We start from the raw sequence: 19617 nt of genomic DNA, 5'->3' as shown, positions 1-19617 counted from the left end.
GTTTGAATTATGCTCTACAATGCGTACAGCCCTTTCCTCGTCACCATGGAATATGTGTCAAACCTCATGCGCCTCCTTTTTTACTGACAAATTTAAAAATTACGTTTGAGAATCTAGACCCTTGAAACCTCCTACTTTATATGCCACCACAGTCCAAATTTCATAATTGGCTACTTACTGGCTGTTCTTACTTATGGCAGGAGCATAAGTTGAGTAACTTTCAGCTATCATAAAGTTAGGTATATTTGTCTATCGCAGTATCTCTGTCCATATATTTATGAACTTCTTTTAAATTAAAACTAAGTAGTGACAACAGAAATAATAAGCGTATTAAAAACTGAAAAATAAAAAAAAAAACAACAAACTTCTTTACTAGTTTTCACATAGAATCCTACTGATCTTAAAATTTACCAGCGTCGACATCTACATTTTAAAGATTTAATTATAAATACAAATAACAATAAAGAAACATGCTATCTGCCTATTACCATACATATTGTAAACTCCAAACGTACAAAGTCTAATTTCAATGTGCATGTAGTTACTAGGTATCTAACTATCAAGGCCATCAGTCGACGACAGATGTTCGTAATTGGTTAAGCATTTCTTGTTTGCGTCGTTGTCGGCTACATTTTCCTCGAATCGACTGTTTGATTCATCGATCACATTTGGTGTGACTTGTGACTAGTTTTAGCTTTTTAAGTTTTATTTTTACGAAGTTACAGGAAAACATATTTAATAAACTTGGTTGTTAGTAACTAAAAAAATGTCTTTGGTATCTTATTGCTTCATTATATGTCACTTTTGTGGGTATTTTATGAACATTATTCTTATCATTACCCGTATACCTTCACTAAACTGATGTTGAAAAATCAAGTTTACGCAGGTTTTTCAAATATATTGTTACAAACTACAGACAAGAAGCCTTGAACTTGACATTTTAAATTATTATTAATTTACCACCTCCAATAAGTCTTAGGTCTTAGGTTAGGAGTAGGTCGACAATAAGTCTAATAAAGAAACTAAAAATTCTTGAAAAACTTAACCCTCACTGGACAGTTCGGTAAAAATAAAAAGACATTTTAGTACACGCACAACAACGTTGGGCTACATGACACATTTTATTCTTATAGTCATTTATAATAATGAAATATGTCTAAGACTGACATGTAATATTTTATATTACCGATAGTTAACACAAACGCATAACAGATCGATCATACTTATATGTTTAACGAAAAAAAAAAAGATAAAAATGACCGATGTTCGGCGCAAACTAAACGGTATAACAGCGCGTGCAAGGTGTAAAAGGGTTTGCGTGCTAAGTAATTATTATCGGCAGCTGTCTATGTACACGTCCCCCCAAACCTTTCATGCGATTAGGGTTGCTACGTATGCCACATATAGAAAGAAAGATATACAACAAAAAGTGTCAAGTAGACCTCCCTTGTGGAACTCTATACAAACCTCGTTCTTTGCTGCTGTGACTGCACGTGGTTTACCACGTGTTAAATAAGCGCCTCTCAGATGACGCTAAATAAACTCACGAGCGTGAATCTGGGTCAGTCACAAAAATCTTTGTTCCGAGGTGCCTATTGTGTCCGACCTGGATTCAATGCTTGTTCAAATAATTTCCTACTCCATGAATTATAGAAACCTTTACGAATATCATAATGATACTTCAGATCATGTTTGGCTATGTAATTTGTAAACAGATACTTAGTTGTTGTCTTATAAATATAACGTCAATATACGGTAAATAGTTAACGTACGAGTATGCTTAATTCCGCCTAGATTTTATCTATCTTGTGAAAGTTATGTATCACTTTTCCTGTCGATTGTTTACATCTAATAAATCATATTATTATGTTCAATTACAGTTTTACTGATTTTAGATGATTGTTACAATTCCTGATTTGTGTCTCTCAAATTCTCGCAATTAAAAGTCAAATTGTTACCAACACAACACGTGTAAAGAAAGTTTGGTGTAAGGGTGGCAATTGGCAGCCATAAAAGCGATGCAAACGCAAATTTCAACGCACACTGGCCGTCCAACCGCGAACACGCATACGTAGTGCCCAAAGTCGCATAGGCCTCGTAATAAAAAGCAAACAGAATTAAAAAAAGCAAACAAAATCTTTTTTGTGGTCGCGGCTCACCTTTGCCGCGTGTTCCAGACCGTGAACAATCACTGTGAATTATCATGTGAAGCGTTTATGAAAGAGGCTGTTTGTAAAGCGATGCGAGCACCTACTCGTACCTACGAACTACTTTACGGATCAGTGTTGCCAACAGAAGTCTGATACTCTATGTTGACATTGGCACAGTGTTATTATAAACTTTTAACACACAATCGATTAAATCTGCGTTTTCTGCGTTGCGTGGCAGATTTAAATCTTTTATCTTTCAATCGTTTTTAAAAACGTCTACATAAGGACTTGATTTTTTAACTAACTGATACGGGTTGTATTTATAATGTTGTCGTACCCGGCTATACTTAACTATAAGTAACTGTCCTTTGATTTTTAGTAGTAACGTTACTATTTCTTGACTGATTGGATCTTTTAAATTTTGGGAAGTTTTTTTTATATTTCTAGTTTGTAGTATCTGCGTCAGCAATTGGAAATATTTTGACTTCTTTAAAATATTTTTAGTAAATTCAAATTTATAGTAGGTATTGTATTGGTAAAAGACATCAATATGCATTGTGATAAGCAACATGAACGCTATTTTGATGTGTCTTTTGAGTATTTTCACAGCTTTAATTCTACGAGTTGATATAATTGTGTGCAACAAAGCATGAGTTGGCAGCATTGACGTTTCCACTGACATAGCAAGTTATACCATCCTGAAGGGATTGTGTTGTTACTTGTTGTGTGCAAATTAGACGTAATGGCTTTTTATGGCGTGGGAAAAGTATTTTATATTTTTTCCAACCTTTTTTGTGCGTCGATTTCTACTAATCGTAAAGTTTGTTTAAGCAGTGAGATTATTTTATATAAAGAAAGGCAATTACTACATTCATAGGGAGGAACGTATAATGGCTTATCGGTTACTTTCATAGTTAAATGAAAACATTGCACAATTTATAGGTAATCCGGTATTAGTCATCAAATATGTCTGGTTAATTTCTAGTAGAACCACGGAATGCAGTCGGAAATTCCAATACATGTAACGATAAACAAATCAATATTGAAATTAATTTGTAACTAAAAATATCTTGATAGGTAAGGGGATGACAGTTTTAGTTTAGGCGTAGAAATCGCTAGATCTATATAATAATGAAAGGTCACTCACTTATAACGAAATATCGAAAACTCTCTCTCTTCGTACTCTGGTGGAATTTGGAATTTGGTAGCTTTAGATTATAGTTAGTAGAGGTCTTGAGGAACAGATTTTGCGACAGAGACGATTCAGTCGAGGTTTAAGGGTGGAACAGTATATTAGTGTACAAGTTTCTTTAATTTTACTTACTTCTCAAGCACTAGTGCTTGTGTCGACTTTCATTAAGATATTGAAGTTTTATTAGATTATTCCTAGTGGTGTGATTATATTGTGGTGGAAAGATGACTCGCCAAGGAGATCACGGTCCTCAGTCATGAGGGACCGACTGGAGATATGTTTCCTATGAGTAGGTTACCTACTCATAAGAAACAGTATGTTGTACTCTAGCAACATTGTAAAATGTGTTTTCGAAAAGGAGGAAAACCAATTAAGCATTATTGACCGACCACGCAGTCAGTTGATCACGGGACTGAACAGGCACGGTTGACTAGGAGCTTTTCAACCCTTTCAGCAAATACACTCTCAATCGCTTACACGAGTCACTGCCTCACCCCCCTGCCGGCTTACACTGTTTTAATTAACAAACTATTTCCTCCGAATATATCAAATACTAAGTAACGTTGTTGTGTTGTGTTGGATTAAATGAAGCTCAATCTCGAATGAAATTTAGTGGGCTAAGCAATAAGTTGACCTATTTTATACTACGTGGAATAAAAAATTGGCTGTCATTATGAAGTACTGATTAACATGGTAAAGATATTCAAGCTTTATAGAGATTAAATCTTCATCATTGGTAAACACTTGTGAGCTGTAAAAGTTTATGCTGCAAGTCATTCGTTCTTCGAAAATTGAGAATGATTACTCGTCTTTAAATATTCTTAAGGTTGGTACATAAAAATAAATTACGCTGACAACTTTTGAAAAGTAAAATGCTATAAAATCAGACCGGATAAAACTGTCAAGTTCCATTATGATAATACGAGCAGTTCTTTTTGTGTCGGCAAGGAGAAGCCTGGTTGGTTTAATGTCAGTTATTATCGTCCTTTTTATAATAACTTGATAATTTACACTTTATTATCCTTGTAACCGCAGTGACAAGTTTTTGTTGCGTAATTAAAATTATACAGACACATTTCGCTTCAATATAATTTAATCCCAGTACAGTCATTCATTATTCTTTGTTGTCCATCCTTTGTTCGAAGGGTTTTGGTTTAAGTAACCAATGTAGATATATGATTGTATATGTTGCTCAAAAACTTTATAACAAAAACTTGTTGTTTGTCTTTGCTTGTATTTGTTAATTAAACTTGTTAATAAGTGGTGTCAATTATTTTGTTTTTACGTTACAGTATGATTTTGTGACAATCAATAAAAAAACATTGCTATCAACATTAAAAAGCTCGTAGGTAATTTTCTTGGAACAATGCCACGGTAAGGTATTTTCATCAAGATTCAGACATCCAGAAAAGTATTTTTCAACTTAACGTTTATGTTCTACCGATTAAATTCCTTCGGAATATTTATCGTGACTGGTGTATGTGATGTTACACGATTTTCACTAAGTTTGCAAAAAAGATTACCTCCCTGGCATTCGCAATCACGTAATCTTGATTCTCTTGTTTGATTGACCAACTTCGGGCATGTCTGGAATTAAAAAACGATTGCGCAAGAGCTTAATTTATTCTCTTTTGCAAGAAAATTTAGCTTCTTTCGTTCTCTCTTAGATGTTAATCATTATATTTTAAACGTATGCTCTTTCGAGATGCCTTGGCCTCGTAGCGCTCGTTGGCATATTAATAATCATAATTTGTTGTATCTTGAGACTTTAATAAGACATTACTGCGTATTATTTTAATTATAATATTATATTTTTATATTAACTACCTGGAAAATTCATGCATTAAATTCCAGCTATAGCTTTTATATAACTTTTGAAATGTATTTAATAATGTGTAAAGTATAGCCGTCAATATTGCCTTCCAAATTTTAATATCATCATTCTATCGTCATATACAATTGTATCATCATCCTTTTGTAAAGATGTGATGACATAGAAAAGTGACTAATTTGAAAGGGCTTAAATAAATTCAAATGTATGTATGACTAAATGTATCGATCAATTTGTATTAGATAGATAAGAATAAGTCATATATTAAGTGATCGTCATTCCAATCTGTAACCTCGTCGTAAAAGGAAGTAACCGTTAACAAGTTGCAACCGGTGCATCATGATTATTGTTTTGTTTGCATGCTTGGTCTAGACTTTGATCAGACAGTGCATCGTGAACACAATGCTATTATAAATAACATGTCCTTACTTTGAAAGTGGATGGATACTTAAAATTATGGACAGATATGCTAAGATTCTAATACAACGTTGTTTTGAACATTTTTTTAATCAATAATTTATATTTTGAGTAGGCTGTTGTTTGTCTTTCTTACAATGTTCTTTGTTAATAAAGTTTGTGAAGTTTTCCCGTAGTAGTAATGTTGAAACTAGTAAGTTAAGAGATTAATAAAAGAGAAGCATTTGTTTATTTTTCTTGCAATCTACTTTGCTAATAGATTTTTTTTTTAATTCTATTTAATCAATATGTAATTGCTGAAACTAGAAAGTTAAGAAGTTCTTAATAATATAAGGGAGATAAAAACATTATTATGTTATTAATTTATAATACTAATATATCAAGTTAATGAGTGTAACTAATCACAGTGGAATACCTGGCATTTTATCGCCCTACATTAACACTTAATATAGATTTAACCGACCTGTATCGTGCACTAAATTCTCTACTAATCAAATGGTTGTTAATTGAACGACGTTTCAAGGTCGCTACCTCATTTGCTCTAGCTCATTAAGGTAAAACATCTTATATTTTACAGTTTCCAGTTAAAGTAGTTGTTGGTATGGTCTTACAAGCAATCTATACTCGAAATTTACTTAGATGACTTTTTTACACAACAATAATGGCCGACTATGAATCAAAGACAATCAGTAGGGTTGAGAAGTTAACGGCGGGCATCGGAACGATATCAAGTAGGTATCGTTATAACTGAAATACCTAAACTAAAACATCCGTTACTATACAACGTTATCTTAAAAGGGAACGTATAGTAACGTTTGTCGGTTGTGTGCATTTTAAGAAATTAAATATCACGTGTCACAAACGGTGAACGGTGCACGGTTTATGCCTATGGGTACGCGTGGTTAAGAAATGGGGTAATCTTTTTTTATTATTATTATAAATATACTTAAACAATACACATCACTATCTAGCCCCAAAGTAAGCATACAGAGTAGCTTGTGTTATGGGTGCTAAGATAGTTGATATTATAGTATTAATATACAATTATATACTACATATAAATACTTATATACACTCATGTTCATCACACAAATATTTTCCAGTTGTGGGAATCGAACCCACAGCCGTGGATGCAAAAAGCAGCGTCACTACCCACTGCGCCACGCGGCCGTCTCTTTCTTTAATCTTTTGGGGACGTACTAACGTCCAAGATTTGCTTATACTTCAAAAAAGTGTGCACGTATCCACGTACATACTGGGTGTAAGGGACATGATACCGAAAACTGCGTGAAGAGGTTAAATTTAGTTTCCACAACGATATTTTAAATAACAATTACGTGGGAAATGAGAAAATTCAGATTGTGAAAATTTTGAGCACGCAATGTACAGCGAACAATGCGATAACAACGCTCCGCAATCTACTGTGTACGTACGAGTAGGTACGTACGCATCGACAGCAAATCGGCTGGCTACACTTACCTATCTAATACCTATTTTTTATACTTTACAAGTTTTTAACTAGGTACAGGTAATTAACTTACTTTAGGTTGTGTCTCGTTTACGAGACGTTCTGTCGTCATAGTAGGTACAATATTCATGAGTACTGAATTGATTTGATCTAAGCATTTCAAGACTTCTCAGTCAACACACACAAACACACACAATACAAACGACACAATTGTATGAGTATTCGTTACAGAAAATCACTACTAACATAACATAGAACATACACAAAGGTTTTTGAATTTTGGTTTGTTTGTCAACAGACCGCCGAACACGAACTAAAGAAAAAATAGCGTAGCGTCTAGCGAAAGGACCTAAAGTTTCAATATTTTGAAAATACCTATTAACCACGCCGCGCGGCTTAGGTTAGAGAGAGATAGCAATTATTTTCCTCGGCACCGGCGGCGGTCGGCAATACAACGTCGCGCAGTTTGTTTGTGACTTTGTATAGATAGATACCTATTAGTCGTGACCTGCCTATTTGACCTCTTGGAAAACAGCTGATCGCGCGCATTTTGCAAATTAAATTTACATTGCTAGTTTTTGTTAAAATCTTGATTTGACGATTTTTATTAAAAATCGTATTGAGATAATGTTATCCATACCAGTGTTTGAATAATGCTACTATTCGTAAGATATCTTTTACGCTATAGAATAACGTGAGCATATGTATTGTATAACATTTTTATTAAAAAACTATTTTTTAAAATAAAATGATTATAAAATATTTCATTTTCCCATCTTTAAACTAACAACATATCAATTATTAAAGAATCATTCATTATCATTTATCGATAAGTTAACGCTCGATGTTATTTACCCATCCTTGCTTTTCATAGACAATCTAGCGTTACGAAATGTCAAATTGCCGTAATCGTAGTTAAGCTGTGCAAATTAATCTCGTTGTGATTTTGTTTTTCAGAAAATAAATGTGAATAAATCGTAAATTCGGTGTAGTTTTTGGTGTAATTCGTACTGTACGCGTATAATAAAGGATTTAGACACTTTGTTCTTTAGAAATTACGTATAACGTAAGTGAAATATGTGATTTTAGTGACAAGACGGGTTTGTTTTGGTGATTAAACTTCTAAGAAAATATTTGGTATAAACACTTGTATCGTAGGATTCTTTTTGATTACACAGAATTGCGATTGATATGCTAAATAACTATTCCTCTGTATGGGCCAAATTCCTATTTTATTGGTGTTTAGGCCTAATGGAGAGGATGTAAATTTACGCTTTTGAATTTAATGACCGAAAACGCTACTACCTAAGTCTTTGAGTTTTGAAATTGGTTGAGCTTTGAACGTGTTACTTTCTGCTTGTAAAGTCAAAGTCAAAATGAATTTATTTCAATCAAGCTTACTTTTACAGGCTTTACAAGCACTTTTGTCAGGTTATGTTATAAGATAATGGAGATATAAAGTCGAAAAATTTAAATTGTAGTTACAAGGGTTCCAAACGGCGCCTTGGTCCAAAAAAGAGCCCACAACAAACTCAGCTAGATTTTTTTTTATTACCATTTTATAATATTGCGTAAATCTTAAGTAGCCAGTCATAGTCATAGTGCACTTCATTTCCAAGCTTTTTTATCGTGTATTTAATAATCATTTACATTAGAGCTTTTTTATAAGCTTTCGTAAAATCTTTAAACTTTAGAGGCATGTTCGTGGTTAAAATTATTTATAAAGGTTAGGAGCACTGTGCAATTCGTCAAAATAAATATTTTACGCGTGCAAATGGTTCCAGGGCTTATCGTGATAACGAAGCGTTGCAAAAGTTATCTGTGGAGCATCAACATCGTGACACAAAGCGCTCTTTTTGTTTCAGTCCCAGTGGATCGGCGTTGAGTAACCTCTCGCAGCTACGGGAATACTTACAAACATCGGGCACTTGTAAGTGCGGCTTGCCCTGCCCTTTGAGACCGGAGACCGCCTTCAGTTTTGATCCTAAGGTAAACTTGCTGTTCTCATGATTCCAAAATCTTTTAACCTGAATATCCTACTAATATTATTGAAAGCGAAAGTTTGTATGGATGTTTTGTTCTTTAACGTCGCGACTATTTTACTGATTCAGCTGAAATTTGCAATGGAGAGTCGATTTTTGTCGAGATTTGCTAAAAAGTGATTGTAATGATAGTCTCTTTCACGCAAAACTTACTGACTGTATGTGACTGTTATTTGGAAACAATTTGTGGAAACCCTAATTTCACGCAAGTTATTAATTATTAGGATTACTCTATTTGCTTTACCGTTATTTATAATAATCTGTTAACCTGAATATCCTAGAGTAAACTATTTGCTTTTACCGTTTATTCTGAGATCTTTTAAAATAAAATGTTTGTTTAAAATAAAATAATGCTTGTCAATCATTTTAAACCTCACCTATGAAGAGAAAAAAGACAAAGAAGAAGTTAATATATTTTCTTTCAGGATTTGGATAATTGTAATAGTTATTAATCCTGACTATAAAGAATCGTATATTTTAAGTAGGTAATAAAATGGATAAAAATCTCTGGAGAAATCTTATGACGTTTTAGTAAAACATTTTCTCTAAATAACTCTCATGGCGTCGATACGTTTAAGCAACTAATTAGATACGGTTTTCATAAAAATAATTAAGATTATTAAGAAGTAGCTAAATATGTAATTTATGTTTTGTTGTGAAGATTTTACTTGATTACTTAACAAGACTTTCCTAATATTTTGAGTTACATTTAGCGTTCGATTTTACACAAAGACAAATGTTCTTGAATAAATTAAAGTACACGCTAATCTCAAATGCTAATTAAAAAAAATATGATACGAACATTTTCATTACTAATTCTATTACTACATAGCACCCTGACGGAGCCACAGCATTTGCCATCATCATAATAAAATGTAGAAACCAAGAAGAGGCAATTATTTTTGTTAAAGCTATTAATCAGTTGATTTTATCTACATTAGAAACTGGTTCTAGAGTGTGAATGAATGTCATTAAATTAAAAGAACAAAATTATACAACGTTAATATACAAATTTGTATCTAGTTTTGAAATCCCGAACGTTTAAAAAACTATGTGTAATGTAGTGTCTAGACTAGATGGTATGTAAAGTCGTAAAGTACTTGGCTAAATTGAACCAAACAAAATAGAAATACTTGTACTCCTGCATTATTGACTCCGTGTTCTTTAGGGTTCCATAGTCTACAAGGAACCCTTATAGTTTTGGTATATCCGTCTACCCGTATGTCTTAAGTTACCAACTTTCCACCATTACTACCATTACCACTCTTAGTGCAATCGATGGTGAAAAGACTGGTGACTTGCAATAACGGAACCCTTCACTGTGCATGGACTGACACGCACAGTGTAGGGTAGGTTTTTTTTCTCGCTATGTGAATGATTTGGGAGATGCCGGCTACAGATAACAATATTAGTTTTTGTTGTCAATGTCGATCTTCGTCGTGTGCAAATGTGTCATTTATACCCATTAGCGACATGTTTATTGCGTTATTTAAAACAAAAAGCAGAGACGTTATAGTGATGTCGACGATATTGAATTTATTGTTCGTTTCTTTGTGTGTAACTAGCTATGGTTAATGCATGATGTTATAAAATTATACCTCGACGACTCATTCTGACTAGTTTATGAGATGTATAAATATTTGTTATAAAAAATTATCATCATTATCCACTGTTGCTTGTTATAAACTTATTGATGCTGAATTGTTGTTAAATGTTAACTTTATAACCATTTATATTTACAATAGTTAATTGAGAAATATTGTAATCATTTGTAATTTTGTAAGGCAAAGATGAAAAAAAGCAAAACACTGATATAAAATATATAACAAAATGTTAGATGGCTTAACATCAATAAATAATAGGGTTAGATAACATATAAGTACAAATACTATATTCATAACTTAGAGAAATTGAATATTTTGGTAAATAAAAGCAACCTCTCTAAAACATACAAATCCATAAATAAATGTTCTAAAGAAGGTCTTTACGACTTTACAAGCATTCTATTAGAGAAATGTAGAAAAATAAAACATTCTACAGAAACATTTGGTGTAATAATTTCCCATATCTGTTTTTAAGGTAGGCGGTATGTAATGGTCGGTTTATTGGTGATCGCATACAAACGGGTTTGTCGTAACGTTGTGGATATGAGTAATGTGAACAATGCGGTACGATGTGAAAGTAAACATGTTTTGGTCCGTTTACCGCGGGGCGTTCGGTATTGTTTTTATTTTACTTGTAAAAAAACAGGAAAATTAATTTGAAGGAGTAATTGCGCGGCTTGATATCTGCTGTCCTACATCTTTTTATTTTTAGCTGACTATGGTGCAAGAGGATTCGTTAACGTAGAAGCAGAATGCTTGTTTAACTGTCTAGTTTAACGAAAAGTACTTTATCGGATTTATTTTTTATACTCTTTTTATCCGGAGGTCCTGGGTTCGATCTCCAGCTGGGCCGATTAAGGATTTCTTAATTGGTCCAGGTCTGGCTAGTGGGAGTCTTTGGCCGTGGCTAGTTACCACCCTACCGATAAAGACGTACCGCCAAACGATTTAACGTTCTGGTACGATGTCGTGTAGAAACCGAAAGGGGTGTGGATTTTCATCCTCCTCCTAACAACTTAGCCCGCTTCCATCTTAGATTGCATCATCAGTTACCATTAGTATCATCATTGTAGTCCAGGGCTAACTTGTAAAGAATAAAAAAAAAGCTCTATACTTAAATGGCAGTGATAATTATTAGATGACAATGAAACACTACAAGTTGTTTAATCTTTATTAAAATACGTCATTGTCAAAGTACTAAAATTGTGAAGTTGCACGTTAATACCGAAAACACCTCCAAAAATTGTATGAAGTTTCAAATAACGATAAGATTTCATTAACGAACAAGGCCATTTCATAACAGTATTGGTCATAATAAATAATATGACTTATTTGAAGAAATAAATTTATTCTTGTACCTACTAAAATGTCGTTTGCACAACGGAAATCATTACCAAATTTTCACCTTGACGAAAGCCTCCAAAATGAATTTCACAAATAGTTATTGCCAGATATATTATTCAAATATTCTACAGAAAAATTACAATTTTTTTTGTTTAAATTTTTAGATTAAAGTAAAATTCGTTTCAATTTCAATTTGTTTTGGGGTGTAAATTTTATTGTTGTTGGTAGATTGCTTTATTGGCTGTCTAAAAGCATGTCTACTGTTCTAGAGTTAGAGAGATTAGAGACCTTTGAGGACTTTTCTGCAAAATTTAAACCAAAATTCGTTTATTTCAAGTAGAAGTAAGCAATAAACTCAACATGGCTCTTTAAATAAATAAGTCTCTATAATGTTTATTATTATTACTTTAAATAATTATTTCTTCTTCTTCTTGTGTTAAAATGAAAGCCTCTATGTATCTTTGACAATATGATCGTATAAACTGTAAAAAGTGTTTAGATTTTAGACGGTCTCATCGGTGCGTTCTCATTTTCCATAGTGACAGGGTCTCCACGGATTCATTCTGAATAGTTTATTCAGAGCACACCCATTGCCTAATGAATGCGTCGTTATAGCTCGTCCCACTTTGCGTTTACATCATAGATACTTGACGTGTAGAGCCGCTATTAAAAATATTTTCATTCCAACTCTCAAATTTTGGTCTCAGAATCCATAGTCTAGAAGTAGTTTTAATTCTGATAGCCTTCATTAGTTTGTCAATTACTTTAATTGTTTTCTCCTTGTCGTGTTTTGAAAGTTTTGCCTACAGATTTTCAGTAGTATTAGGTTAAGAGTTTCACTTTATTATTATTATTATTTTGGTCTGGTTATCAGGTGAGGTTGTAGTCAAGGGCTAACTTGTAAAGAATAAAATAAATATTAAGTATTAACTTTGTAAACTCAATTTTTTACGAGTATTGTTCAATAATATAGTTACAATCATATGTTAGTTAACAATAGAGGCAATAAAAATCAAATAATTTTATTTGTTGATCTATTAATTGTATTTGTAAGTAGATTGATCAATTTATGAACTTTTTTTAACTAACCATCCTCACGAGACTTACTGGCGCACAAACACGGCACAGTTTTGTCCTATCTGCTATCAATATAATGTTTATATGATCTTTGTGTTTACAGTGAGTTCGCTTCTCAACTCGCGCACGCTTTATTTGCTTTGATAATCTCACCAAAACATGTTTATCCTTCAATTTTTACTGCTACATTGCTTCAGTCGACGTTTTTGTAATATTAGTACGTCCGAAGTGGGTTTCCATATTTCCACTATTGCGTTACCAAGGCAGTGCCACTTTGGATGTTAATATATATTTTCACACCGTCGGAAAGGTATTATAATTTTAACGTGTCTGTCTGCTGCGTTGTAGCTTCTAAGGATTAGGTTAAGGTAAAGATTAACTATGACTCAAAATTGCTAAGCTAAGATAAAGATACAATAAATCAATTCGAAGATTGGCGTTTTCTAGATAGAAAGAATTTCTGATATAAAAATCGATATTCTTGCTAATTTCTGATGACTCTTGTCTGTTGGAGGTTTTCCAAAATGTTCCAATATATTTTGTATTTGTTTAGAAATAGTTTATTGATGATTACTATATCTTGTGTTAAAACAACAATAGAAAAATTAGGTACTAGTTGAAAGACGGGCATGTAAGTTCAGGATCAAATAATTTAAATCGACGCAGAACAAGTTATTGACAGGCGTAGGCACAGTGTCGGTGCCGGTGCGCGCTGAATGTAGTTGGAATTTGCATGCATCTAAAATTCCGTCTCGTTTGGCCGCGCGATTCAATATAGGTGATGCTTACCTAGTCGCTTGCTACGGACAAGTTAATTCTGTCAAAGCTTGCTGCGACCTCCTCGCTTTGCCTTTGTGTGCACTTGAAATGTACAAATTGCACCGTGGCCGGGGGAAGGAGGAGGTCGGTGCACTCGACACCCCCCCTTCACCCGTATTCATCGATTCCTCTTTGTTCGGGGCATTCGTCTTGAGATGCATTCGCTGAGATCTCGATTTCACATTCAGTAACGTTAAATCGATTCATCGGTGTCTCTTTCTATCTTGTCGTTGATGGATAGAATTCTGTAGATGTGACTGCTGAGAGGCACTCCAACGCTATTCAGATTTCAAGCAGGAGTTTTAAGTGTGTTGCAGTTTTATAAATATAAATATGAGCTTGGAATAAAAATATTAAATGATACCTTACAAATACACAACATACTTTTACAAAGTCTTGATGGATATTATGAGATGAAAGATAAGATTAAAATAGCATGAATTTAAATGATCTGTTTTATGGGCTATAAATGTTGAAATAGAGAATAAATAATACAATTGGCTCATTAATGTGGTATCACGGTATATGATATGATAGACATTTACATTTATATTCGAAAATATATAATCTTATGTAGAATAATAAATATAAAGCAACGTGTCACGTATTATGGAAATTTTAATGCTCCACAACTACCGCTAAACGTTTTAATAAGCGGATTTACAACACTATTGTCTGTGCTATTGCTGTTTTAGTTTTGTATTTGATTGTTTCTGGCGTCATATCAGTATTTTTTACCTATCAACTCTTTTTATCTTAGTCTACGCAATTTGAAGAGTACCTTTAGTACCTAGTTTTGAATCTACGCTTCCCTAGCTACTTCAATTCAAAGTTATGGTACAAGTTCTGATGTTGCCATCTAGATAATCGTCTGGCGACTAATCACATGTTTTCTCATACTGATGAAAACATGAAATAATAAGCTTTGTACTTAGATAATTGAGTGTCTTGATCTGCTTTCTCCTAATGCCACTATCGTCTGCAAAATTTCCACTTTTAAATGATACTATACAAGCTCTCGTAATATTATCGTTATATATACTCTACGTTCTGGAAGTTGAATACTGCTTTGAATTGTCATCTTCATTGCCATCGCCATCGTGGCAGACAGTCGTGAGGCAGCCGTTGATTCCGAGTTGTCAGCGATATCATCGCAGCCACACGTTCACAGCTTCGGACGTTTATAGGCCATTACTTTATTATTTATTGCAGCCGATACTAAACCTTATGCAACACTTTGCACTTGAACAAAATACACATCGTAAACAGTTTTTATTTGTCTTGTACTTTTTGTTTTGCGAACGTAGCAACGAATCGTGATGTCTTTACTTCTCAACATTTATAATTTTGCTCCGACGATTGATATCTGTGAAAGGTTCGCCATTGTTGCTATGGCATTTCTTTCTCGGTAAAGGTCTGACGTTTCCGCGTGGTAACGTGTTTTCAAGTGACATTTAACAGATCGATCGAGGTCAATCGTTTTTGGTTCTTCGTCGTGACTGTATATTTACAATGCTTTGTATAAATAAATAATGTCGTGTCAGCCGGTTTATTTTTTATCACGAAATTGATTAATGTGATGAGAAATAAAATAATCTATATCGGCTTATAAATCAGTTTCGTTAATATTGTTTCCAACAATAATTTTGAGCTTAATGTCAAGGAAATTGATCGTTTAGGAATTGTGTAACAGGTTTTATTAATTAAATCAAGTTTCAGTATCGAAATCTGTATAAGTATTGCGAGCTTAGAACTTGTTTTTAACACGTTCTAAATTGCCGATGGCGACTTTCTCAGAGTGTGAGGTGAAAGTAGCGACCGAGTAGAGTACGGTGGACCACACAGCGAGAGACAATTTCCTTTTATAATAGTCCTTACTCGTATTAAAATAAAACCTAAATTAGATTAGGTACTGTGCGGTCCCCTGTATTTTATGATCAGATACAAGCCTAGTTTAAAATAATAATAACGAGGAAGATTGTGTACATTTCAATAAATCATGACCTTTATGTTTAAACTTTCCTTTATCCGTTTAGAACGGCGCATGAATTTGCGCAAAGTAATGCCGCCTTATAAATATAAGAGTAGTAATGTCTGTTACTAGATTCGAGATCGAGTAGGTAACTTCACGAACAGGAAAATCTGAATGGCTATAAAATTATCATTAAGTGAATCTTCTGAATAGATAAAAACATAGACGTTAAAACATTTCTCAACTTGTTGAATTATTAGATACTTGTTGGTTACGTCATTTGTTATGTAATATGATAAATCGTATTTATCTCGTAGCTTTTTTTGTAAGTTTATTCTTGCTTTGGCTTGGCTTTAGCGCTCGTAAAATATTCAAGCATTTGTGAATCTCAGAGCACTGTTTTTCTGAGTATACATTTTTAATTCATGCATATTCATTAAATACTTATTACTTCTATAGTAACCAACGTCGTTTTCAGTATGGCTCCTGAAGCTTTAAAATCAATTTTTTCAATCATTTTAGCGATTCACCTGATGTTAATTGACGAAGGTATCAAAAATGGAATCGCGTTATCCTGGAGGAGGTACTCAGTCTTCAACCCATTGTCGGAATTTTATAGAGCATCATATAAAAATGTTTAACCGAATTGCAAAATGTGTTATATGATACAAATGGCTAACTTGCAAACACGGCCGAAGCCACTAAACAAACCAATCCTGATTCGAGAGAGAGTATAGGCGCGTTTGGAACCGATTTTTTTTCGATTTTATTTCACCATAATAACATAACCTGACGTTTAAAATCTGCTTGTAAACTAAGCCTACGTTTTATTTTTATTAAAATAAATAAAAATAAAACATAGGCTTTAAATTTTTTTTTTCTTAAATTTAAATAAATTTTGAATTTGATTTACAGTTTCCTTTACGCATTCAAAGTAATGTACTTTACGAAATTAGTGAGCACCATAGACTGCATCGGCACTTAACATCATGTACTCGTAAGATCGGATCAACAATGCTTTTTTCGTCAATCAACAACCAATCATTCATTCATTTGTGTCACTGTACCTATGCATGCATATGCACCTATGGAAGTCACTGACCCATAAGACACGGGCTTACCTAGTTTAAGGGCCAGGACGTCATTGTAATTTGTGTACTGAGTTTTTTCAAATAAACTATTCTTATTCTCTTATTCCTAATCATAGTGAGGTTTAAAAGATTCACTATGATTGTACTTGTTTGTAAAAGGTTTTAACCTTCGTCTCAAGTGGACTAGCACAGGGCAAGTTATTGGACTTGCACTTTGAAGGGTTGTTGAGCCACGGTTTTCTATCAGCTTGTTTTGTAAAGTGTTACGTGAATTTAAAAAAAAACAAAAACTGCAGTTCATTAATTTTCAATGGCTTACAAAAGTCCACTGGCATTCGTTCGTTAAATATGCACAACTCGATATTCGACTTGACGTGTGTCGGCGACGTTGCGTTGTGCAATTTGTCCGACTCGTCAAGCGGTGGTCACTAATTAATGGTGACATTTATTTGTGCCAAACTTGTCGCTACTTGTGTATGTGTGTGTGTTCATACAATGAATATACTTTTTTTTTCATGGGCATATTTGTGTGCGGCTTTATGATGGTCTGCCATATAAGTTGATCGGTTTGTTTTTCTCTAAACTATTTGTATACTTGTCACTATTTAACTTATTGAGTTGGTTTTTTTTTTATATATTCTTTACAAGTTATACCTTGACTACAATCTCACCTGATGGTAAGTGATGATGCAGTCTAAGATGGAAGCGGGTTAACTTGTTAGGAGGAGGATGAAATCTACACCCCTTTCGGTTTCTACACGGCATCGTACCGGAACGCTAAATTGCTTGGCGGTACGTCTTTGTCGGTAGGGTGGTAACTAGCCACGGCCGAAGCCCCCCACCGGCCAGACCTGGAAAAATTAAGAAAATCTCAATCTGCCCAGCCGGGGATCGAACCCAGGACCTCCGTTTTGTAAATCCACCGCGCATACTACTGCGCCACGGAGGCCGTCAGTTTGCCATATAAGTTGATCAGTTTGTTTTTCTCTTAACTATTTGTATACTTGTCACTATTTATTACCCACTGGTTATTTATTGGGTGGGTTTACTGATAAATTATACTAGAAAGGTTACTTTATTATGTTTAGCAAGAGAAGCCTTTGGATTTTTTACTCGGTAAGTGGTATGTTCTGGTAACTGTTATTTAACAGTTAAAGTGAATATGTTAACCTTTATTTTATTTCAATGCTAGATAGATAAGGAACAGATTTGAACATTGTCCAATATAAAATACCGTATTCGAATCATAACTAATATAATTTTAATTATAAGCAATGTATAAGACATTGCTTATAATTAAAATTAGGATGTACACAAATGTTTAAGCTTTTTTTCTTTATTTAAAGAGATTTTTCGCTGAGCGAACATGCCTCTCTGTTTATATTTTAATTACTAGCTTCTTATAATTTAAACTTAATTATAATGCAAAAAATTAAAATGGGATTTCTATTTGTGTAAGTCATTGTTTAAGTGTGGTCGATATATTTTTTTTTTTTTACAAATTAGCCCTTGATTACAATCTCACATGATGGTAACTGATGATGCAATCTAAGATGGAAGCAGGCTAACTTGTTAGGAGGAGGATGAAAATCCACACCCCTTTCGGTTTCTACACGACATCGTACCGGAACGCTAAATCGCTTGGCGGTACGTCTTTGTCGGTCATCTCTACGCTGGTTTATGAGGTATAAGCATTATGGGCCACGAAACTAGACCGACTCACTGATTCTCTATGTCAATAAAATGTTGACAAAATACATATTAAGTGGAAAGTGATTATTCAAGGTTATTGGTATTAATATTAGTAGCAGCTTTAACACACTGAGTGTGTCTTTATTTATTGTTTGTTTACTTTATTTCCTTTGCAACAAAGATTTATTTTGTCGCGTTTTTGTTCGTGGCCCTCGGGTAGCTGAATAGTATTTTTAGTATGTTACCTATATCATTACGTTACCACAAATTGCACGGTTAATTGTCTTGTTGTCGAACGATATGTGGTCACAGAAAGTCTGACTTTCCCCCCACGGGTAATCTTAATGTGGGTCGAACGGCGTGCAAACATTGACGCCCACTAAACGTTTAGTTAAAGTACCCGCAATTTGAAAACCGGAGGCTTTTGTGTGATTGTTCACAAAGCGTTGGACGCAATCAATAATGAACATTGTACTTGAGCACAGATGCGAGTACAAATTCATTTATTTCAATAAGACTTATTTATCAAGCTCTGTTGTTTGTATAAGTCATGTTAGTACGTCTGTTTGTAGTGAATCATGGCGAATTCTATTGAGAAGGGTAAATTTGATAGTCCATTATTTACAGGACAGCTGTATAACACTACTAAGCTACGACTAATAGGAGCGGAGAATCCACTAAAAATGCGGCAAAACCGCTTCGTAAACAATTAAAGGTACGCAAAAATCATGTATGACGGAATTGTGTCCCCTTTAAAGGTTCGGAAATCAAGTTTTCCAAGCAGACGAAGTCGCGTGTTTTCTCTAGTTTAAATAAAATAAAACTATACTTGCTGTTAGAGTTCCTCAGGCTAGTCAACGTAGACTGCACCCAGTGGGAAGTTACAGTTTACTATCTGAAGGAGCTCATTGTATATTG

The 19617-nt window shown here is 33.8% G+C and overlaps 1 protein-coding gene across 3 annotated transcripts in view; it reads left to right on the top strand.

Annotated features, from left to right (window-relative positions):
• LOC112054766 (uncharacterized) overlaps positions 1–19617 on the top strand; it is a 96635-nt gene that overhangs the window by 25642 nt on the left and 51376 nt on the right. For all 3 annotated transcript variants that reach the window (XR_002887470.2, XM_024094656.2, XM_024094657.2), the window contains exon 2: positions 8924–9047. Coding sequence is in view for 2 of the 3 variants with exons in the window: in XM_024094656.2 (XP_023950424.2) it covers positions 8924–9047 (124 nt within the window). In the remaining variant the exon portion in view is untranslated. The remainder of the gene's footprint in view (positions 1–8923; positions 9048–19617) is intronic.

The sequence above is a fragment of the Bicyclus anynana genome, chromosome 12 (genome assembly GCF_947172395.1).
Source record: "Bicyclus anynana chromosome 12, ilBicAnyn1.1, whole genome shotgun sequence".
NCBI lineage: Eukaryota > Metazoa > Arthropoda > Insecta > Lepidoptera > Nymphalidae > Bicyclus > Bicyclus anynana.
The sequence above is the reverse complement of the archived record's forward strand: the minus strand, read 5'-3'. Positions and strand labels throughout refer to the sequence as shown.